Raw genomic sequence first — 24467 nt, 5'->3', positions numbered from 1 at the left:
ACCCCTACACTCTGCCTTACCAACTACTGACCCCTGAACTCTGCGTTACCAACTACTGACCCCTGCACTCTGCGTTACCAACTACTGACCCCTGCCCTCTGTGTTACTTACTACTTACCCCTGAACTCTGTGTTACTTACTACTGACCCCTGTACTGTGTTACTTACTACTGACCCCCTGCACTCTGCATTACTTACTACTGACACCCGAACTCTGCATTACTCACTACTGACCCCTGCACTCTGCACTACCTACTACTGACCCCTGCATTCTGCATTACTTAGTACTGACCCCTACACTCTGAGTTACTATTGACCCCTGCACTCTTCGTTACTTACTATTGACCCCTGCACTCTGCGTCACTTACTTCTGACCCCTGCACTCTGTGGTTCTTACTACTGATCCCTGTGACGGTGGTGGGTATCAGACCCCTGGCCTTCTCATCCACCTCGTGACCAAAGACCAAGCAATCTCACACCCTGCCGTCACTTGCGTAACAATGCCATTCTCAGCTGCATCCAGCACACAGATTGTCCAGCTTGCGGGACCACAATCTAGATGCCAGCAGACTGAGAGCGATTGTCACCGGGTTAATTAAACTATTAACCTTATCCCTGCCACCACCTCTACGTTATAATGAGCCTAGAGGACGCTCGTGATTTTACAAATATCAATTATGACTTTAGAATAACCGTCTGTAACACACACTGTCACCTCAGACAAGAATGTTTCAGATAGGTTAACCTAAACAGTAGCGCGTTTTCAGGAGGCAGGTTCTTTTGGGTCAAGTTGCGTTTAAGAGCTTAGAGACAAAGTTAACACTTTTCAAAATAAGGTTTAATTATAAGAAATTGGTGCGAATAAAAATATTTAAAGAAAAATGGGTTACAAAGAAATAGAGACACAATACAGCAATTTAGAAATAAGAGAATAAAGAATGAAAATACTTGCATTAAAACGGTCCTGGTATTACCTTAGTTTCAGAAGCTGAACAGATATGATTGGTTCCCCTTGGGCGATATTATGGCTTCAATGGTAGGATGAGAACTGACTGCTCTCTCAGTTCCTGTCTTTTTCTCTGACCCTCCAGGATGTGTCACCAGAAGTACTTAGCCAATAAGCTCTGAGTCTATAAACTGCTAAGGGACCTCCCTGTTTGACTTTAAAAAGCACTCATATCTTGAGTAGGAAACGGTTACATGCTTGAAACCGATATTTTATGGTCCGGTTTTGAATGTCCTATCTTAAGACACTAAACATGGGTTATCTCGGAATAACCTCTGACCTGTAAGGCATCTGATCGCTAGCTTGTCTCCCCTAGGCATGAGGGTGTTCATGTTTGATATTAATTCGATCGGTATTTTATGTGGCACCCAAATATCTACTTTCTAGAGACATATCTTGCTTGGGTATAACGTTAGGAAGTTTTGTGGTTAACTGTGTCATTTTCGAATGACCTAGGAGCCATATGCTGTGTTCAGATTACCAATTAACTCTAGAGCACGAGGAGACGGAATGTCTGTGCGGTCAATCTGCTTGTGTATATTAAAGGTGTGAAAAATGTCAGCTGTGCAGGAACCTGGCATTCAGTGACCCAGGGGGTCATTATACTGCCAAAAGGCTGGGGGGATGAGGCTGGTAAGAATGACCATTTTCAACAGTGTCCACTAAGCTCGCAACACAAGATGGATGCTTGTGACAGCGTTTGAATGAAATGGCTGCCTGACAAACTAGGGTGCCAACGCACAATACCATTACAATCCCTGCAATCTGCATTACCTTCTACTGACCCCTGCACTCTACATTACTTACTACTGACCCCTGCACTCTACATTACTTACTACTGGCCTCTGCACTCTGCATTACTTACTACTACTTTAGACATAGGGGGGACTCGGCAGAGTAGTAATGAGCAAGCAGATGACAAAGGTAGCTGCAGATATGCAGTAGAAAGCACCAATGATGTTGTTGGCTATGCAGTGCAACAGGGTTTGTGAATCAACATATTGTCTGAGCAGAATCAGAAATATATATATACAGTATATAGCACGGGTGTGCACTGCACAGAGCCATCATTCCTAAATTATAAGCAGTCTGGGAGACACAAAGATGTCACAAATCCGATCACGCCTAATATACACTGTATATACCCTCTGGGCATAATTTGGGGAATTATCCCACACTGATTATTAATGATGCGTTTCTTCAGTTGCAGCAATACTGAAGGAAATGTGTAACCAATTATACAGTATGGCTTTCCTGGAGGTAGAACAACAGCCTAGCAGTCTGTGTGCGCTCAGTGGGCAGCTATGGCGTTGTCAAAATAAGGGTGTATGTTATGTCAGGGAAGAAGACAAAGCACGCTAGGAAAGGAAAAGAAACATCTGCACTACGCCTTTCAACACCACGCTTACCAGCTAGGGAGTCCGGCTGTTAGATTATCATTTCTCATCCTCATTTCTCCTGTACTGTTCCATGCCTGGATCACGCTACAAACATTTTATCTACTTTTATTTAACCACTTTAGCTTCGGAAGGTTTTACCTCCTTAATGACCGTGCCATATTTTGTAATGCGGCACTGCATTATTTTAACTAACAGTTGCGTGATCGTATGACGCTGTACCCAAAAACAATTGATGTCCTTTTTTTCCCACAAATAGAGCTTTCTTTTGGTGGTATTTGATCACCTCTGCGGTTTTTAGATTTTGTGCTATAAACAAAAAAAGAGCGACAATTTTGAAAAAAAAAACACAATAGTATTTACTTTCTGCTATAAAACATTCCCAATAAAAAAATTTTAAAAATATAATTTTTTATCAGTTTAGGCCAATTTGTATTCTGCTACATATTTTTGGTAAAAAAAAAAAAATCCCACAAAGCGTATATTAATTGGTTTGCGCAAAAATGTATTGCGTTTACAAACTATTGGATAGATTTTTGGACTTTTTATTTTTTTTGTTGCTTTTATTAGTAATGGCGGCGATCAGCGATTTTTAGTGGGACTGCGACATTGCGGTGGACAAATCTGACTCTAAGTGACACTTTTTGGGGACCAGTGATACCAGTACAGTAATCAGTGCTAAATAATATGCACTGTTACTGTATAAATGACACTGGCAGGGAAGGGGTTAATACTGGGGGTGCTCAAGGGGTTAAGTGTGAGCCTAATTGTGCTTACTAACTGTGGGGGGGGGGGGCTCTGTGATAGGCACACAGAGATCGGTGTTAGCTGAGCTGAGACACACAATCTCTCTGTGCCTGTCTGACAGGAGAGCCGCCTGCTTTGTTTACACAGGCAGTCAGCTCTCCTGTCAGCTTCGAAGCAGAGGTGATCAAATACCACCAAAAGAAAGCTCTACTTGTGGGAAAAAAAGGACATCAATTTAAATTGGGTACATCGTCGCATGACTGCGCAATTGTTAAAGTAACGCAGTGCCGAATCGCAGAAAATGGCCTGGTCATCAAGCGGTTAAAACCTTCCGGAGCTGAAATGGTTAAAAGCCAGCAGCTACAGTTTTAATAGCTGCTGATTTTGAACTTTTACATATTGGGCTGGAGCTCTGCTTTAGGTTGGCTTGTGATTTCTCACTGTTGCCAGTAGATGTCACTGGTATCACTGGTCATAGTATGAGACTTCACAAACAAAACTACATTGTGAATATTTATATTATCTTCAGCCAATCCAGTAGGAGGTGTATGCCCCAGGTGCATGCTGAGGGAGGATATAAATATTTCGGGCAGGCCATGTGCTCGCTCTCTTCCCCTGTGCTGAGGTCTAGGGAGGTGCCACTGGATGGAGCTCTGCTATTGGACCCAATAGCCTGGTTTGTGGCCCAACGTGTGCTGAAGTGGTCCTAAAGCTGTCCTACCTGGTCTAGAGAAAGTTGTGCCAAGCAGGAGACCCAGGGGAGGGGAGGCCCTTTGCTGGAGAGAGCAAGGAAGAATGCTGGTTTCTCACAGGCCTGGTGGCTCACTTGGAGGACACACTGAAATTTAGGAACATGCTTACAGTGTTGCCGGGTCGGCTTAAAGATTCTGACACTGTGAAGCTGGACATTGATCTGGATCTGGAGAGTCTATAAGTGATCTGCTAATGGTATCTGGGACCCCTAACCCTCACCTCCCTAACCGTTCTGCAATAAAACTCTATAAAGACGAAAGTGTCTGGCGTCCAATATCCTTTCACAGTCCCCCCCATGTTAGCCATGGACTCAACACTAGGGTGAAATGCTAGCCTGACCCTGCCTCTAGAGGTGCTATCCTGCCTTTGAGGTGTAGCACCCTCCTAGGTAGGGGCTAGTGAGAAAATATAGTTTTGAGCTCTGTCTCCTTACCAGTAGGTAAATCTACATTGTTCTATGCCTACCAGAGAGCAGGATCTATTAGTGAGGTCTGCTCATTGTGCTCAGTATGCGATTCATTCAGTCTGGAGAGTGTTTCACACTGGTCCAATAGGGAGGCATGTTGGACAGTGGGAGGAAACCTGACGAAGGGGTGCATGGGCTTTTGATACAGTCCTGATGATTGGCAGAAGGCAGGCTGCCTCGGTGCATGTTGGGACCCTGTATAAAAGCCAGGAGCACATGTGCTCGGGGTCTGTCCTTGGAGAGCGGAGTCCCAGAGGGAGGAGCAACTGCCTCCTCCTCTGTAGAGGTGCCATGCTGTCTCAGGAGGTCGTTCTGGGGGCCGGAGGAGTGGTTATTAGGAGCTGAACCTAGAGGTCCAGGGAAGCTTACTGAGAGGGGAGACACTGGAGATCCTGTTTCTGCTGTATCATGAGTGCAGGAACTCATGTCAAGGCGCCTGACCTGAGGGGGGCACCCCTGCTCATAGGATAGTCAGTGGACGGGTGTCAGCAGGAAGAGGATGCTAGGGAGAGTGTCCTGAAGATAGGTGATTGTGCATCAAATCTCCTTGTTAGAGAGAGTAAAGAAAACAAGAGACTGAACCCCATTTATCCCTGTGGGAGGGTGAACTAACAGCCTGGCTGTTGCATATCTATCAGCAGAGATTTGAAGATAAAAGTCCTCAAATGTTGTGAATAGTTCAATTGGAGTATCCCACTATTCCCTTCTCCTATCCCAAATACCCATAAACAACAAAAAACCAATACCCCTAGACTGTTTATTTCTGTCAAGAGCCAACCGGAGCAAGGAGGGATTCAAGAGCTTTATTTAAAGTGGTAGTATACTCCGCTTTTTAACTTTTACCTACAGGTAAGCCGATAATAAGGCCTATAATAAGGCTTACCTGTAGGTAAAATTAATATCTCCTAAACCTGCACGGTTTAAGAGATATTCACCCTGCATGCAGCCACTGGCACCAGCGGCGCATGCACTCTGAAGGTCCGGGACCTTCAGAGCTCCTTGGCGGAAAGTGAACTCCCGGGCACATGCGCAGGAGTGACGTCATCGCGGCCCCGGCCACTCACAGCGCCGGAGCCGCCGAACCCGGAATAGACGCAGAGGGAACATGACAGATCCCTTAGCGGTGTCTGGGCGACCGTGTGGGGGCTTCGTTCTAAGGTAAGTATTTCATAATGTGCTAGTATGCGATGCATACTAGAACATTATGCCATTGTCTTGCAGGGGTTTTTTTTTCTGTACCCCCATGGATTCTACCTCTTTAACCATAACCGTGTGTTGGTAACCAGGGGAGCCCGCAAGGTCGGTATCCAGCATTCCTTACGGGGGCAGTGCTACAGAGGTGTCAGAGGGGTGCTACATTAATATTGTCTGTTACAAGGAAAGTCCACCTGTTTCACACCAATGGGAGCTTAGAGATAAGCCAATAGTGAGACATAGCAGGAGGGTGGAGTTGGATCAAATGGCCAACTTTCTTGCATTCTAATTTTGGGAATCCCAGGAACCTGGAGATCACATAATATATGTGCAGATACAGTACTTCTAAGTGTCTGCATTAAAGGAGAACTCCAGATTTCCATTGTTCTTTTTTTCCTCCCCCTACTCTCCTTCCTTGTTATAAAAAACAATTGTAGCTTTACTTACCCCCTCCATGTTCCAGCCCTGCCCTCTGTGTCCTCCTCTTCCACTTGTCCATGCCCACTTCCTGGTTGAACGATGGCCACCCAGTAGGATGTCCTTCTTGTATGTATGTCAGGGTTATATGTTCATGTATCACAATAAGTGTATATTTATTGATTTGCGCAAAAGTTATAGCGTCTACAAACGATGCAATATTTTTATGGAATTTTTATTTATTTTTTACTAGTAATGGCGGCGATCAGCGATTTTTAGTGGAACAGCGACATAGCGGCGGACAAATCAGACATCTTACTAACACTTTTGACACTTTTTTGGGGACTAGTGACACTAATACAGTGATCATCAGTGCTAAAAAAAAATGCACTGTCAATGCACTAATGACACTGGCAGGGAAGGAGTTAACATCAGGGGTGATAAAGGCGTTAAGTGTGTCCCTAGAGATGCTTACTAGCTGGGGGGGGGGGTTGCACTGATTGGGAAAAGACAGAGATTCTGGTTCATGCTTAGCAGGAACACAGGATCTCCATCTTGTCCCCTTGTAGAACGATGATCTGCCTTGTTTACAGATTGCCGTTCTGCCTTTTCCGGGGATAAATGCGGGTGGCTGGGGGACATTGGGTTAGCCGGACTCATTGATTGACATCCCCGCTAGCCGATTGCCATCTGGTGGCTATTGAACAAAATGAGATACAGGTACATTGTTTCGCGCAATAAGGCCACTTTGCCACAGTTTATACGAGGCGGCCGGTCGGCAAGTGGTTAATGGGCATGCACATTAAAATTCACAAATGCAAAAGTGTAACTCCAGGTCATAAAATTATTTTGTTTTTTATATTTGGCTGTATTGGAGATTTGGAATATCACTGGGACAGGAAGTGAGGGGAAATCTCCCCAGTGGGTCCAAACATACCATTGAAATTCTAACCCTTCCATACTCTATTAAAAATGAATAAAAAGGATTGGGCTGGAGTTATACTTCCAAAGCTTTCTTGTATTTCAAATACTGTAGTGCTAACTTTAATCTTTTATACTTCTCATGACATCTGACGTTACGCTGACCGGCTTCGTGAAATGTTTTTACGGTTCTGGCATGTCTTTTATAAAACATGTAGGCTGATACTTTATGCTTAATCAAGAATGTCAGTGCTAATTAGAAATGCTAGAGCGTACAACAGCTGGTCAAATAACGAACTACATTAAAAAGTCATCTGTAACACTAATATCATTTCAGTTATGTAATCCCGTCTTCCAATCATTTTTTAACCCAAACAGAAATCGAGTCTAGGAATACAATACTGAAACTGTTCTTTATGTGCTACCCAAAAAAATATAGAAAGGAGTGTCAGACTGAAACCCACTAAAAGAGTCGAAGATCATTTTTATTGTTGGTAAATAAATCCTAAAAAAAAAACAACCAACGTGTTTCGGTGCAACACCTCTCCCTCTTCATCAGGACTACATGAATTCTAATAAAACATAGGCATTATGATAAAACATTATGTCTAACTTTGCATTCATGTGAATTAGTGATCGGCCGATATCGTTTTTTTATTGCCGATACCGATATTTTGGTCATCGCATATCGGTATCGGCCGATATCTGATTTTCGGACATTTAATTTTTTTTTTTTACAGGTACTCTTGTGGAGGGATCTGGGGGTCAATGCCAAGTTTGGCTGTTTTGAATGCTCTCATTTTTTCTAATTTGGCGCCGAGTACCCGGAAGTGATGTCATGACATCACTTCCGGGTTTTTACATGGAGACCCGATCAGAGCCGAATGCGGCTTTGATCCGGTCTTCAGCGGCCGTGCAGGTAGGATGCCTGGGTCTCCTGGTGGGACAGTAAACCCGGGCGAGCCATGGAAGGCGGCGGGAGGGGGGGCGACGTCCCCTCCTGCTTCTTGTAATGACAGCCGAGCGGCTTTTCAGCCGCATCGGTTGTCATTACAAGACACTCGACCATTGGCTATGGACGCTGGTACCGGGGTGATGCCTCTAGCTGCAGGCATCACTCCGGTTCAGAACTTTTCCAAAATATCGGCAATATCGGTAACCTCAGGGGCCGATTCCGATGTATTGGGGAAAGTGCAGATCGGCCCTCGATATATTTGCCGATAATCGGTCGATCCCTAATGTGAATATATACCCATATATAGCTTTACTTTCACCTCCATGCTCCAGCGTTGTCCTTTGTGTCCTCCTCTTCCACGTGTCCATGGCCACTTCTTAGTTGAATGATGGCCAGCAAGTAGGATGTCCTTGAAAGCATAATTCTGACTGGTTGGACCAACTAAAATGTTTGATATCTATCCATATACATTGATATAATATTTTATCATTATGACTATATTTTTTGTTTATTCTTGTAGCCCTGATGAAGGCCCCCGAAACGCGTTTACTTTTTGTTATATGACTGATTTACCAACAATTAAATTTATCATGGACTTTTTCATCTACTTTTGGTCTGGCACTCCTTTCTCTATTTCTATGAGCAGCACACAAGGACCAGTTTTAGTATTGTATTCCCAGACTACATTTCTGTTTAGGTTAAAAAATGATTGCAAGACAGGATTACATAACTGAAATAATATTTGTGTTACCGATGACTTTTTAATGTAGTTCTTTGTTTGACCAGCTGTTGTAGGCCCCAGCATTTCTAATTAGCAATGACATTCTTATATATAAAATATATTAAAAAAAACACCTGTAAAGAAGCAGAAAAGGGCTGCACTGCTCCAAGTCCCAAATACACTCTTCAGGTCCTCCACCCCTCTGGGTGCCAAAAAGAACATCCCACACAGCATAGATAGCAAAAAAAAAAACCACAGCCGCTCTCCATAAAATTGACACCATGAAGTTTAATCGATGTAGTTGGCTTCCGACAAAGTTCTGCCCTAAGCCACGCCCCTCCGATGCCTTTCACCATGATTGGGTTTATTCATAAAGGTCTACCTCTAGGGATACAAGAGTAAACATACAACATAATCATAAAAATGTAACACCATGTCTAATTATGCATGCGTATGAATGCATACCACAAATTCTACATTCTTAGGAACTCATTGCATATTTAGATATAATGTTTTATCCTTATGACTATGGTTTATGTTTATTCTTGTAGCCCTGATGAAGGGGGAGTGGTGTTGCCTCCAAAACGTGTTTGCTGTTTAGATCTGGCACACCTTTCTGCATTTCTATAGTTTCCGCTGCTTCCAGGTGCCCACTTACAGAAGAATTGCTGTGTTGGAAGGAGTTTTCCCACATCTAACTGCATGTGTGTAGCACCCTTGAGTGTACAGTTTAAGTTAGGAAAATTTAGCTGACTCACATTATTTTGGATGAGTCTGGGTAATTGCCATGGGTTCAGATTCAAGTTAGTGGGCAGGCTCTGCAGGCTGGGCTTCTAGTTCCTCCCCCTTGCTTCTGGCAGCTTCTGGAAAGTTCAAGAACTTAGTGGGATGGGGTATGGAAATGAAAGCCTGAACATTTAGGGGATCTCTGCCAATCCCTAGGCAAAAAGGGCCTGGAAGGTTGGAAGATGGGCATTAAATATTGAAGAGCCTGGCCAGGTGGATGTTGTTGGGTGGAAGATGGAGTGCTGAGGCTGAGGATTGTGAGCCCTGGGAGGTTAAAAATTAGCTGACTCATAGTAGTGTGGATGGGTCTGGGCAATTGATGTGGGTTCAGATCTAGGTTAGCAGGCAGGCTTTGCAGACTGGGCTACTAGTACCTCTCCCTGGCTTCTGGGAGCTTCTGAAAAGTTCCGGAACTTAGTGGGAGAGGGTATGGAAATGGGAGCCTGAATATTTAGAGGAGCTCTGTGGATCCCTAGGCAAGGACGGCCTAGAAGGTGTGGAGAAGGCCTTTAAATATTGAAGAGTCTAGCATGGGAAGACGTGTACAGAAGGAGGCCTGAACAGCAGTCTTAACCAAGGCAGCAGGGTTTAAGGGACAGTGTGAGTATCTCTACCTATCAACCCAAGGGGGCCAAAAAGGGAGAAGGCTGGCAGATACAATATGTAGCAAGCTTTCATTGGAAAAATGTCATAGCTAATCTTAATCTCTTGCTCTGGGATACTTAAGGCAGCCAGTTGGGGTTGGGACATTGTGAGTTTCATCAGGGGGACATAGAGCTCCTGAAAAGAAGAAGTTGGCCACTGATCCATCAAGGTACTGACATTATTCCAGAGGGAGTACGGTCCAGGATCTGCATTTCTTTTTTTTGTACATAGTGAAGTTTGTCCTCATATTGTTCTACCAAGTTCAAGTTGTGCAGCCCATAATCCCTCATCCCTATCCAAATTAATTTCCCTCAATAAAACAACAAAAACAAGCCCATGGACTGGTTACTGACTCAGTGTGGAAGTTGAAAAAATGCATGTTGCTTGGCTGTGCAGGAATAGGGGGACCCAAAATCCAGCGGCCCTCTGGGGCAGTGGTTCTCAACCCTGGTCCTCAGGGCCCACTAACAGGCCAGGTTTGCAAGGTAACTGAAATACATCCCAGGTGATATAATTTGCTGCTCAGTGATTGCAGTACTCTAGTCTGCATCTCCCCAAGGTAATACTTAAAATCTGGCCTGTTATTGGGCCCTGAGGACCGGAGTTGAGGACCACTGCTCTAGGGGGTAGCGCTACATGTGCAAGTTTGTGTTACCATCAGGGATTACATCACAGTACTTCATGCAGGTCCAAATAAGACTAATTACAGTCAAAACAGCAAATAGTTTTCAGTACAAATGTTTTAAAGAGAGATCAAATTGATACAACCAGTAGGAATAGTCCTAGACCTTATGCTGACCAGTCATAGACAAGGTTACCAAAGGGCCCCAGTGTAAAAAACATTTTTGGGACTTCAATTCTTTCACTGCCCAAGTACAAACACTTAATCCCTTATGATTTTTAATATGCAACAGGGATCAGATGGCAAACATCACTTCACTTCCATCCCAGATGATGATGAGAGGAAATGGAGAAGAATGTGTCAGTCAGGCAAGGAATAAAGAAAGTTCTCACTGGCTAACACCAAACCAGGAGCAGTTATACCATCATAATTGATGACTTCCAATTTTTCAAATTCTCATCTTCCCTAGAAGTGATTAGTACCCATGTCTACATGACAGGTCCATCTGGACTAAATGGACCCTTAAGTTCCAGAGGGCCTTTATGCAGCTGTGCAGTTGGTACAAATAGCTTGTGATGACTATGGTAGCACGTACAACAAAAAATGTCAACTTACAGGGTATAGATACAGTATAGAGGGCCTCAACTATGACCCCTGACATCACCAACAAGCGGCACATAATGTTCATGTGTTCTTATATAATGAGAATGCGGACAGTAATGATCCGAGACTGTGGACATGCCACAGGTGTTTGGTTAGAGACAGAAGAAATACTGCAGAAGATAGTGAGACTGGAGACATGTAAGATGGGGCAATCAGAGATCCTGCTAATACCATGTCACAAGTCAATGCTCCCACTGCAACCACAGACTACTGTAGTCCAGGGACCACACAAGTACATAGGGCACCAGGGACATAAAATGTCACCACCATTAATGGTTTTAATTCCAGGTTCCCAGAAAATGTCTAGGTTTTCAAAGAGAGGGAGACTAGAGGAACAATGTTGGATGCAGAGTTTGTGTCCTTCTGGCTAAGCGGAAAAAAGAACGAAGCCATGTGTGGCCAGCTTCACTTTACTTCTAGAGGGTACGGGGAAGAGTCAATTGCCATCTTGTCTCATGGTAGGAAGAGCCTGGCAAGCTAGGAATGGGGATGCCATTTTTTTTACTGGCGAATACAAGTACTGATACTTTTGGTCAGGTACTCACCGATGCCTAGTACTGGTATAGGGGGCTTCAACTATGATCTCTAACATCACCAAAAAGCCGCTCAATGTTCAGAATATATAATGAAAATGCAGGTAGACTAGAAAAAGTAATGGTCTGTATGAGCTCAAATCATACCTCAAAGGTATCAGTTTCGTGTATCGGAGCATTTTCACAAATACTCTTGAAAATACTGGGTATCAGCACCGATTCCAGTATTGGTGCAGTCCTAGAACACTTAATCGTTACTAATACTGCAGTACTCAATCAAATTTGCATGATCATGGTGTTGTATAACTGGCCCCAGTAATATCACCTGGGGCCAGTACTTCTCCTATGTCCTAATCCGCCTTGTCCTCCTATGACTTCTGTTCTGAGAATCAGTAAAATATAGAAGAAGAAGCTCATACTGAAAGAAGAAACTGAGCTGGTTAGTATTCATATTTTATTAGAACGACAAAAGTCAATAAAAAGATAGATAGTGTGATGACTGGGTGGCAGGGCAGCCATCAGGGGGGACAGCCCAAACACATGTAGGGGGCCTGTGCGTTCCGAGGAGGCCGGCCGCCCAGGCCCAAAACCAATGAGACCGAGTTGTTGCTGCTGTAGTAACTAGCAAGCGCTAAAGCAGGGTAGCTTCAGATTAAGCCGATGCAGCCGAAGGGATGTCTCTTTGCTGGTTGCGCTGTCCCTTTGCTGAACATATGAGGCTGTATCTCTGCTGGATTGGGATGTCTCTTTGCTGAATATATGAGGCCGTCTCTTTACTGGATTGGGATATGTCTTTGCTGAATATATGAGGCCGTCTCTTTACTGGATTGGGATGTCACTTTGCTGAATATATGAGGCCGTCTCTTTGCTGGGTTAAGATGTCTCTTTGCTGAATATATGAGGCCGTCTCTTTACTGGATTGGGATGTCTCTTTGCTGAATATATAAGGCCGTCTCTTTACTGGATTGGGATGTCTCTTTGCTGAATATATGAGGGTGTCTCTTTACTGGATTGGGATGTGTCTTTGCTAAATATAGGAAGCCGTCTCTTTGTTGGGTTAGGATGTCTCTTTGCTGAATATATGAGGCCCTCTCTTTCCTGGATTGGGATGTCTCTTTGCTGAATATATGGGGATGTCTCTTTGATGGATTGGATTCATTTTCATATATTAAGTTGTAAGAGTGTTAAAAAATATAAGTAGGTGCACTGAAGGACTTGTGGGGTGGCCAGTGGGTGGATTCGGTGGGACGGCCAGAGGGCGGGCCCTGCGGAATGTTGGTGGTCAGGCCCGGAGGAGCCCAGGCCTAAAGCTGTGTAAGGGGCCCCAAAATTTCTGATGGCTGCCCTGCTGGGTGGTGTTGGATAGCTGGCCTTTGAATTCAGTTGTAAAATGCATTTCAGTGTATGGTATGTTGAGATCTTTGGACACTTACATGGAGTTGATTCTGTCTTCAGGACCTTGTACCTGGCCCACTACGGTTCCCTGCCTTGTATTTTTCACCCATCCAACCACTCCAAGCTTCTTAGCTTCATCTTCTGTATACTACACAATATAAACATATATGATAGTAAGTATGCATAAAAAAAGCTGCATTCCAAGCAAACAGCTAAAAACATGGAATATATCAAATGGAGCTGTTTTACTTACTAAAAGATTTGTATTTCTGTCTTTCCTACTATGCCCCTTCACACAGCACACACCCCGCTGACTGCACAGTGAAAGAGTAGCAACAGACTAATTAGGTCATCTCTCTACTCAATCTGTGCTCTCCTCCTGTGAGCATGTTGCTCATCAGCACATTTGCCTGCACTACTACCATGGGTCCTGGTGGGTCCATTGGACCCAGGCAGCACTCTGATACGGGCGGCAAATCATTGGCAGACTGGGCCAGAGGGTAGTGTGTGCAGCATGCAGAAGAAATGCACAGGCACAATGTTGAGGGGGGGAGGGAGCGTGTGCTGGGAACTTCAGGGTTCAGGGAACTTCAGACTTCTCTGCTGCTGCCGAAGCCGCAGACTTTTTCTCTCTGCCGGCTCGCCTACCACCCTTAGCACAGAGCCAACAAGGTTTTGGAGCACTTCCTGATGGAGGTTGGGGCCAGCAGGATGTTTGTTAACCTCACCAGCCTGTGTATGTTCCCTGGGCCGGACCTGCGCACTCGCACGGAGGATGAGGACACAGGCACGCGTATAGGGGGAGACTTCTGATGTAAACAGGGATTCTGACATAAAGGGAGACAGCTGATGTTCAGTAGGAGGCTATTGATGCAAAGAGGGACTCTGATGTTAAAGGGGGACTTTCTGATGTAGATAGGGACTAACAAAGGGGGGATCCCTAGTGTAAAGGGGGGGGACTTCTGATGTAAAAGGAGCCTCTTGATGTTAGATAGGGGGCTCCTGAAGCCAAGTATTGAGCTCCTGGTGTTAAGGGTGGACGCCTGATGTGAAGTGGCGGTGCTGTTTCATGTAAATCTGACTTCCTGATAAGTTTAGGTTTAATTTTAATTATCATGATATAAAAAAACAGATGTGGGAGGGCCTTTTGGTGGGCGTGACTTTTTTTTTGGGGGGGGGGCAGCATTTCATTCTTGGACCCAGGCAGCACAATGTTTTGGTCCAGCCCTGACTACTCCTCCCATTCTGAGTGCTGCTGCGGGAGATTTTAAGAGAGTGATCCCAACTCATTTTTACCTACTAACATTAGCTGCATTAAGAATACATTCATTGCTTTATTAAAAAATTTTGGCTGCAGCTTTAACCACTTATGGATCGGGAGGATTTTCCCCCCTTAGGCTCCATGCACACAGGGCGTCAGAAAAAACGAGCTGCAGAGCCTCTTCTAACGCCAGGAAAAACAAGCTGTAAAAACTTGCTTTTAGTAGCTTTTTCCATTGGCGTCATTGCACATTTGGCCATGTCAGCTTTTAGCAGCGTTTTTTCTGCCTCCATTCAAAATCAATGGTTGCCTAGGAGCTGTCATTGATACGGCTTTCAGCCCATTGATTTGAATGGAAGTCGCATCACAAGTTGTATCAGGATCTGAGAATCTTGAGGGGGAACTCCACGCCAAAATGGGAAAAAAACGGCGTGGTGGTCCCCCCCAGGTTCCAAACCAGGCCCTTCGAGTCTGGTATGGATTTTGAGGGGAGCCCCACGTCGAAAAAACGGTGTGTGGTCCCCCCAAAGTTCATACCAGACCCTTATCCGAGCACGCAGCCCGGCAGGCCAGGAAAGGGGAGGGGACGAGTGAGCGGCCCCGCCCCCCAGGACCATACCAGGCCACACGCCCTCAACATGGGGGGGTTGGGTGCTTTGGGGCAGGGGGGCATTGCACCCCCCCACCCCAAAGCACCTTGCCCCCATGTTGATAAGGACAAGGGCCTCTTCCCGACAACCCTGGCCGGTGGTTGTGGGGGTTTGCGGACAGGGGGCTTATCGGAATCTGGAAGCCCCCTTTAACAAGGGGGCCCCCCAGATCCCAGACCCCCTCCCTATGTGAATAGGTATGGGGTACATTGTACCCCTACCCATTCACCCCATAAAAGGCAGTGTATGTAAATAATGACAGGAGACGTTTTGAAAAGTTTTTATTAAAAAAATCTTCATCCAGTCTTCTACGCTCTGGTCTTCTCCCCTCCGCTCTTGTCTTCTCCCCTCCGATCTTCTGCTCTTTTGCCCTCCGCTCTTCTGCTCTTTTGCTCTCTGCTCTTCTCCCCTCCACTATTCTTCTTCTTTTGGTCTTCTTCTTCCTCCGGTCCTCCTCCTACGCTGTCTCAGGTGATTATGCCGACTCCGGTGTATGCAGCTTATGATATAGCCATTAGGGGGCGTGGCCTCCTGGTGACATCATCAGGAGACCCTGCCCCCTTATGTCACAGATGATGCCAGCTGGAAAGGGCATCCTGGCCCACGGCCCTGGAGTGCCAAACTCAAGAAAAGTAGCGAGGAAGTTGGAAATTCTTCTCCCAGGCCATCAGATCTATCTGCAGTGTTCCCCATATGCTGAAGATCTTGGCTAAATATTTGGAACTGAGGCCCCACTCGTGATCTATGAACCTCCAACTTAGACAATCCGCCAGAGAATTCTTGGGCCCTGGAAGGTAAGCGGCCAGAAGAGAGACTAGATTCTTCTCCACCCACAGGAATATTTGGCAAGCCATCTGCAGAAGAGAACGACTCCGGGTTCCCCCCTGCCGAGTTACATAGGCCACTGTGGTCCTGTTGTCCAAAAGTAGTAGTTCGAACTTCTTGAAGGCAGCGACTGCTATTGATCCTGAACGTGCCGTCCCAAACAGTGTGCTCCTCAACCCATCAGACTGGCATCTGTCGTCACCACCAGGGGGTCTTGGAGCTCGAGAGACACACCCTTCGATAGATTGTGAGAGGCCTTCCACCAGAGCACCAAGCTATTGGAGTCGGAATCCAAATTTTCTGAATTAAAGACTGGCGATCCCACTGGCGAAGGAAATTGCACTGAAACCTCCATCTTCGCCACATGGCCCATGGAACTACCGGAATAGTGGAGGATAGGAGACCGAGATACCGCATGCACTCCCTCGAAGACAGGATAGACCAGGCCATCACTGCCCTTGTTTGTTTCTGGATCTCCAGAAACTTTCTGCGAGGTAGAAAAACTCGACCCAGAATTGTATTGAACTGTAATCCAAGATATTCCAACACCTGCGTAGGGCACATTTGACTCTTCTGATGATTGATTAGCCAACCAAAACAAGTTAGTGTCTCACAGGTCAGAGCTATGTGATTTAGAACGAGACCTCTCGAGGGCCCAAGCAGTAATATGTCATCGAGTTACTGGAATATCTGCACCCCTACTATTCTCAACAGTGCAATTAAAGCACTGACAGCAAAATGTTCTGGAAACAGTGCAGAGGCCGAAATTAAGACACTGAAACTGGAAATGCAGACCTTCTATGGCAAACCTGAGAAAGCGACGGTGGGCCGGATCCATAGGAACGTGCAGGTAGGCTTCTGCTAAATCGATGAAAGCCATCCAATCACCTCTTCTCACCACGGAAACTATAATCTGCAACGACTCCATCTTGAAAGGTGGTACCTACAAAAAATCATTTAAAAATTTTAGATTCAAGACCGGCCTGAAAGCCCCCCCCCCCCCCCCCCAATGCCGTCGCCACCAGGAATAAAGGGGAATTAAACTGGAAGAATGGCATTCGACAATAGCAAGTCTTTTACGTATGTTAGCAAACATTGTGTTCTGACAGGAGAGGCTGGGATTCTGGTTTCCAAAAAAAAAGAAGGGGGTCTTTTCACAAACTCCAAACGATAACCACTCTGAACGATGTTTAGAATCCAGGCGTCTCGGCTGAGAAACCTTCAGAACGCCTTGTCTAAAGCCTTTGCTGGCTGATTGGACTTAGGTTTGGGTCCCTTTGGGAAGGCTGATCCACCTCCTCTCCACAGCCGGAAGTATGGTCTACCCGGCCTATAAGCATTTGGTTCCCTGAACTCCTCCTTGTTTTTCCTAGGAAAACGAAAGGACTGACGCTGTCTTCCCCTCTCTTGAGGTATTACATTTCTTTCTGCCAGAAACTTGATAAATAGCTGCCTCTAACGCTTTGCCAAAAAGAAGCTTCCCATTGAAGGGGACTGAACAAAGATTGTGCTTGGAGGTGTTGTCTGCTGCCCAATGCCCCAACCATGAAGCCCTGCGGGCCGTAACAGAGTGGGCCATAAACCTTGAAGTCATACAGACTTGATCCACCGCCGCTTTGGCTAGAAACTCCACTGCCATTTTCACCAATTGAAAGGGAGAAGAATTTCCAGCTTGAACCACTTCCTCCGAAAATTCAGCCTTTAACTCCGCTACCTAAACTTTGAGGGCTGCCGCTATGGTAGTGAGAGCCATAGCTGGTCTACATGCCACCCCCGCCAGGGCATACATCCTCTTTAAACCAGTGTCGACTCTGCGATCCATCGGATCTTTAAAGGAATCCAAAAATATATAAATTATGTAGCGCCAACGGATAAATAAATTATAAATAAATTCAATATACACAAAATGTGTCAATTATCAAAATGAATAAATACATATAAAAATGTATCACAATCAAAGTACAAGTGCTCTTAATTAATGTGATAAAAAATATTCAGGTGATAAAAACTATATCGGTGGATAAAACAATAGTGATAATGAATGACTGTTGTCACCATAGGTGCTCGTGCAAATAAAAGTCACATATAAGCATAGAAACATAGAAACATAGAATGTGTCGGCAGATAAGAACCATTTGGCCCATCTAGTCTGCCCAATATATCTGAATCCTATGAATAGTCCCTGGCCCTATCTTATATGAAGGATAGCCTTATGCCTATCCCATGCATGCTTAAACTCCTTCACTGTATTTGCAGCTACCACTTCTGCAGGAAGGTTATTCCATGCATCCACTACTCTCTCAGTAAAGTAATACTTCCTCATATTACTTTTAAACCTTTGCCCCTCTAATTTAAAACTGTGTCCTCTTGTGGTAGTTTTTCTTCTTTTAAATATGCTCTCCTCCTTTACCGAGTTGATTCCCTTTATGTATTTAAAAGTTTCTATCATATCCCCTCTGTCTCTTCTTTCTTCCAAGCTATACATGTTAAGGTCCTTTAACCTTTCCTGGTAAGTTTTTTCCTGCAATCCATGTACTAGTTTAGTAGCTCTTCTCTGAACTCTCTCTAGAGTATCTATATCCTTCTGGAGATATGGCCTCCAGTACTGCGCACAATACTCCAAGTGAGGTCTCACCAGTGTTCTGTACAGCGGCATAAGCACTTCTCTCTTTCTACTGCTTATACCTCTCCCTATACATCCAAGCATTCTGCTGGCATTCCGTGCTGCTCTATTACATTGTCTTCCCACCTTTAAGTCTTCTGAAATAATTACTCCCAAATCCCTTTCCTCAGATACTGAGGTCAGGACTGTGTCAAATATTCTATATTCTGCCCTTGGGTTTTTACGTCCCAGGTGCATTACACTAGTGTGTATTAGAAATAGGTGTACAGAAGTCCATAAAAAATGGGCGATATCTTCTAAGCTGTGTTAGTACCAGAAGACCAAGTGCTGGTGCTTGAATAACTAAAAAGTGCCTTGGTGCATAAATGGTAATGCTGGCCGCTCACCTCGTGGTTTGGCTCACAAATTATAATGAGCCAAACCTGCTTTTTTTTTTTAGCCCATAAATAGCCAGTGTCTGGCAGTGTCAAAATTGTCGCTCTTTTTTTTAAAAATTAAAAATCGCACAGGTGATCAAATACCACCAAAAGAATTTGGGTACAGCGTCACGCGACCGCGCAATTGTCCATTAAAGTAACGCAGTGCCGAATCGCAAAATATAGCCTGGTCAGGAATGGGGCAAAATCTTCCAGTCTTAAAGTGGTTAAAAATAAGCTCATTGAGAATTTTTTGTTAAAGACATGTAGCTAAATACATTTTGGCCTAAATATATGACAAAAATGGAATATATTGGATATTTTTTAACTGTCAAAGTAGAAAATGTCAATTTTTTCGCAAAAATTTTCACTCTTTTTTTATTAATATCGCAAAAAATGAAAAGCGCAGAGGTGATCAAATACCACCAAAAGAAAGCTCTGTGTGTGGGAAAAAAGGACGTAAATTTAGTTTGGGTACGGCGTTGCATGACCGCACAATTGTCAGTTAAAATTCGCGCAGTGCTAAGTTGCAAAAAGTGGTCTGGTTATTAAGCAGGAAAATCCTCCGGTCCTAAAGTGGTTAATTGCTGTTGGCAAAATCACTCCATATATTTATCAGTAATTATAATATTGCAAATCATAGGCAATCTTACCATTCGGAAGCATACACCTGTAAGAGAAGAAGAAACAACGGGCATTAGTCAATGATATTTTATGTGACGTTATTGGTTCTGAAATATATATATATATTGGGGGGGAAGGATTATATAAAGGGTAACTCCAATTTCGTGGGAAAAAAATAATACAAATAAAAAAAATATATATCATATATAGGTGCATCTCATAAAATTAGAATATCATCAAAAAGTCAATTTATTTCAGTAATTCATTTCAAAAAGCGAGACTCATATATTTTATATAGATACGTTACACACAGAGTGATATATTTATAGCATTTCTTTCTTTTAAAGTTTCTTTTAAAGGGTAACTCCTCTTTCGCGGGGGAAAAAAATCAGCAAATAAAGAAAAAACAATATAGCGTATACAATTGCAACACAAATCATATTGTAATTGAATGTTAATAAAAATGACCTTTCCTTTTCAATCTGCAGCTGTTGTAATTTTCTGAAAATGCAATATGGCCACCTGGAGCTGTTCTGTACACAGAATGTGTACTGACCACACCCCCAGAAACAATTTCCTGCTTGTGTGATTGGCTCACCAATTTTCCCAGAAGTCTGCACTAAGATACAAGTCAGATTTCTGGCATCCCCTGCAACAAAAATGTATTTTTTGATGAGATACTCCCAATAGGAACATGTCTAAAGGGAAGCAGACCCAGCAACTTTCCTCTTTAGAGCTCTGCAGCTGCCACAGCTGATAGATAATTATGGAACCACTCCCATTAGACCCACTCAGCACAGAGGCACAAACAAGGATTTCTTCAGAATAACAAAAGTTAGGAATCTGCAGAAAAGTTTGATAAAATCCTTGAAATGTACAGAGATCACCCAGAGGGGAATGTTTTTTTCTCAACAAAAGTGGAGTTACCCTTTAATTTTGATGTTAAGAACTTACAGCTAGTGACAACCAGAAATTCAGTATCTCAGAAAATTTGAATATTACATAAATCCAATAAAGGGATTTTGAAAACAGAAATGTTGGCTTACTGATAAGTATGTCCATGTACAGTATAGAATGCACTCAATACTTGGTCGGGGCTCCTTTTGCATGAATTACTGCATCAATGCGGCGTGGCATGGAGGCGATCAGCCTGTGGCACTGCTGAGGGGTTATGGAAGCCCAAGTTGCTTTGATAGCAGCCTTCAGCTCATCTACATTGTTGGGTCTGGTGTCTCTCATCTTCCTCTTTACAATACTCCACAGATTATCTATGGGATTTAGGTCAGATGAGTTTGCTGGCCAATCAAGCAAAGTGATACCATGATCATTAAACCAGGTATTGGTACTTATGGCAGTGTGGGCAGGTTCATAGCAGATTCCTAACTTTTGTTATTCTGAAGAAATCTCTGTTTGTTCCTCTGTGCCCCTGTGCTGCATGCGTCTAATGGGAGTGGTTTCATAATTGTCAACCAGCTGCAGCAGCTGCAGGGCTCTAATGAGGAAAGTTGCAGGATCTGCCTCTCCATTAGATGTTTTTTTCCTATTGGGAGTATCGCACCAAAAATGACATTTTTGTTGCAGGGGGTGCCAAAAATCTGACTTGTATCTTAGAGCAGACTTCTGGGAAAATCAGTGAGCCAATCACATGTAGCACCCTCCTAGGTAAGTGCTAGAGAGAATATAGTTTTGAATCCTGTCTGCTTACCAGAGGGATTTCAGGTAAATCTACATTGTTCTCTCTCTACTAGAGAGCAGGATCTGCTAGTGAGGTCTGCTCAATGTGCTCAGGTGCAACTCATTCTGTCTGTGGAGTGTTTTACACTGGTCCAATAGGGAGGCATATTGGACAGTGGGAGGAAACCTGACAAATGAGTGCACAGGCGTTTGATACAACTCTGGTGATTGGCAGAGCATGCTGGGATACTGTATAAATGCCAGGAGCACATGAGCTCGGGGGCTTTTGGCTGGTTAACGGAGTCCCGGAGGGAGGGGGTGGCTGTCTCCTCCTCTGTAGAAGTTGCCATGCGGCCTCAGCTCGTCGACCAGAGGGCCTAAAGAGCTAGAGAGGAACTGAACCTGGAGGTCCTGTAAAGCTGACTGGAAAGGGAGGCACTGGAGGATCTGATTCTGCAGTACAGATCTGTGTCAAGGGGCCTGACCTGAGGGGGGCCATCCCTGCAGCTAGAAGAGTCAGTGGATGGTTGTCAGTAAAGTGGATGTTAGAGAGCATCCTGAAGATAATGTAGTTCATCAAGTCTATTGCTGGAGAGAGAGAAAGCAAGGAAACTTAACCCTTTCCATACACGTGGCAGTATGGTTCAAGCAGTGCAGCTGCTTCCACAAACAACCTGGTGAGGCCAAGTGAGAGTTGTCCTTATCCAATGTATATAGTTCTAGTTGCAGTATCCCACTATTCCCTTCTCCCATCCAAGTTCCACAATAAATATTAAAAATCAACACCCCTGGACTATTTATTGAGCAAGGAGCCATTGGGAGTAAGGATGAGTGTGTGACCTGTACCCTAAGTGACTGTGTGCTGGTAATCAGAGGAGGCCCAACAAGTCATCATACAGCAAGCCCTATGGGGACAGTGCTACACACACAAGCAGGAAATTATGTTTCTGGGGGTGTGGTCAGTATACATTCTGTGTACAGAACACCTCCAGGTAGCCATATTGTATTGTATTTTACAGAAAATTACAACAGCTGCAGATTGAAAAGGAAAGGTCATTTTTAATAACATTCAATTACAATAAGATTTATGTCACAATTGTATACGCTATATTATTTTATTTTTTATTTGCTATTTTTTTTCCATGAAAGTGGAGTTACCCTTTATCCTTCATTGGAGCCATTGGGATCTTACAACCATATTGCATCAAAGAAAATCATATACTGTATCTACAACTTACTGTATGCCCCTGTTTGAAACTGCTATGATAAATTTGACGAACAAGTACACAAAAATGTTGTAAATGAGGCAATTAAATACAGGAGTGGAATAAATTGCGCTCAACACTTAACACAACCAAAAAGTGCTTGTGTGCATAAATATGTGAATAAATGGTTATAAATAAATAAATATATACAAAATCCTAAATGTGAAAAGGTCCTTGGTAAATAAATAACAACAGTCTTTAAAGTGCCCAGTGCAATACAGATCTCTCAGCAATGACTGAATATCACTCCAACTTCAAGTGAGGGACCTCCACCTTAAGAAACTTTTTCTCCACCCAGTGCTCGGGGTAAATACTTCTTACCAAAGCTGATGGACCCCTTAATTACAGGGGGTCTAAAACAGCGTAGATGGTCCACAAATGCCTCCAAGCTATCCTTCAGGTCCCTTGATATAAGACTCAGCTCGCATAAGGAACTCCAAGTATTTCAGGATATTTGTGGGGAGAAAGATAAGGAAACTCCGATAGTGTAGTATGTTCGTGTTCAGGGGGGTTTTGTTGGGCTCTTCCTCTACATCACTAGGATTATCTTCATCCACTTCACCTTCTTCAGTTAAAAAATAGGATAGTGAGTGAGAATTTGACAGGCTGTGTAGATTAAGGCCCCTTTCACACGTGTTCTTCAACTTGGAACTGCGCTTGGAAGAGCAGTTCCAAGTTGAAGAACACGTGTGAAAGGGGCCTTAATCTACACAGCCTGTCAAATTCTCACTCACTATCCTATTTTTTAACTGAAGAAGGTGAAGTGGATGAAGATAATCCTAGTGATGTAGAGGAAGAGCCCAACAAAACCCCCCTGAACACGAACATACTACACTATCGGAGTTTCCTTATCTTTCTCCCCACAAATATCCTGAAATACTTGGAGTTCCTTATGCGAGCTGAGTCTTATATCAAGGGACCTGAAGGATAGCTTGGAGGCATTTGTGGACCATCTACGCTGTTTTAGACCCCCTGTAATTAAGGGGTCCATCAGCTTTGGTAAGAAGTATTTACCCCGAGCACTGGGTGGAGAAAAAGTTTCTTAAGGTGGAGGTCCCTCACTTGAAGTTGGAGTGATATTCAGTCATTGCTGAGAGATCTGTATTGCACTGGGCACTTTAAAGACTGTTGTTATTTATTTACCAAGGACCTTTTCACATTTAGGATTTTGTATATATTTATTTATTTATAACCATTTATTCACATATTTATGCACACAAGCACTCTTTGGTTGTGTTAAGTGTTGAGCGCAATTTATTCCACTCTTTTCACATTTATGCGTTTTATACGTTTTTATTGCAGCTTGCACTATGGAAGCAATTCCTCTTATATATATTTAATTAATTTATGACAATTTGATTGATTAATTTATTATCGAATATCACCAATTTTGCGCAGTTTCTTTTGGGCCACCAAAATTCTTTTCAATTAAATACAGGAATCATAAAGTATCAAAGCTCCCTTGTTTATGTTGGATGGGTGCATTATTTATTTTGTTCTTGTCTTTCCCAGTTCCTCTCAATGACTTGCAATGTCAGCAATTACCAAACATTTTAGAGTTTTTTTCTTTATTTTTTAGTACAGTTTATTTAAAGTACACATCTCAGTATATTATAGTTTAGTACTCAGTATATGACTTGTTTAGATCTCCCAGCATGGGCCTCAAAGGTATCAAGTTGGCCAGACCACCAAGTTGGTGTTCCAGCTGTGGAAAAAAAAAATTAAAAAGTCAGCAGCTACAAATCCTGTAGCTGCTGACTTTTAATATACAGACACTTACAGTACCTGTCCAGGGAGCCCACGATGTCAGCAACCCTGCCGATTTTCGGATCGGCTGCCGAGTGCTGCCACCTCCATTCACCGGCAATGAAGCCTTTCGGCTTTACAGCTGGTTCCCTACTGCGCATGG

The 24467-nt window shown here is 43.8% G+C and overlaps 1 protein-coding gene across 1 annotated transcript in view; it reads right to left on the bottom strand.

Moving 5' to 3' along the window:
• Window positions 1-24467, bottom strand: part of ACYP2 (acylphosphatase 2) — a 249968-nt gene that overhangs the window by 200051 nt on the left and 25450 nt on the right. Inside the window, exons 2-3 of the mRNA XM_082249289.1 lie at window positions 19649-19665; window positions 13259-13368 (exon numbers count right to left, since the gene is read on the bottom strand). Of these exons, the coding sequence (XP_082105415.1) occupies window positions 13259-13368; window positions 19649-19665 (127 nt within the window). The remainder of the gene's footprint in view (window positions 1-13258; window positions 13369-19648; window positions 19666-24467) is intronic.

This window comes from Pelophylax lessonae (assembly GCF_965119305.1).
Source record: "Pelophylax lessonae genome assembly, chromosome: 3".
Lineage (NCBI taxonomy): Eukaryota > Metazoa > Chordata > Amphibia > Anura > Ranidae > Pelophylax > Pelophylax lessonae.
This window is presented reverse-complemented; position numbering and strand designations above follow the sequence as displayed.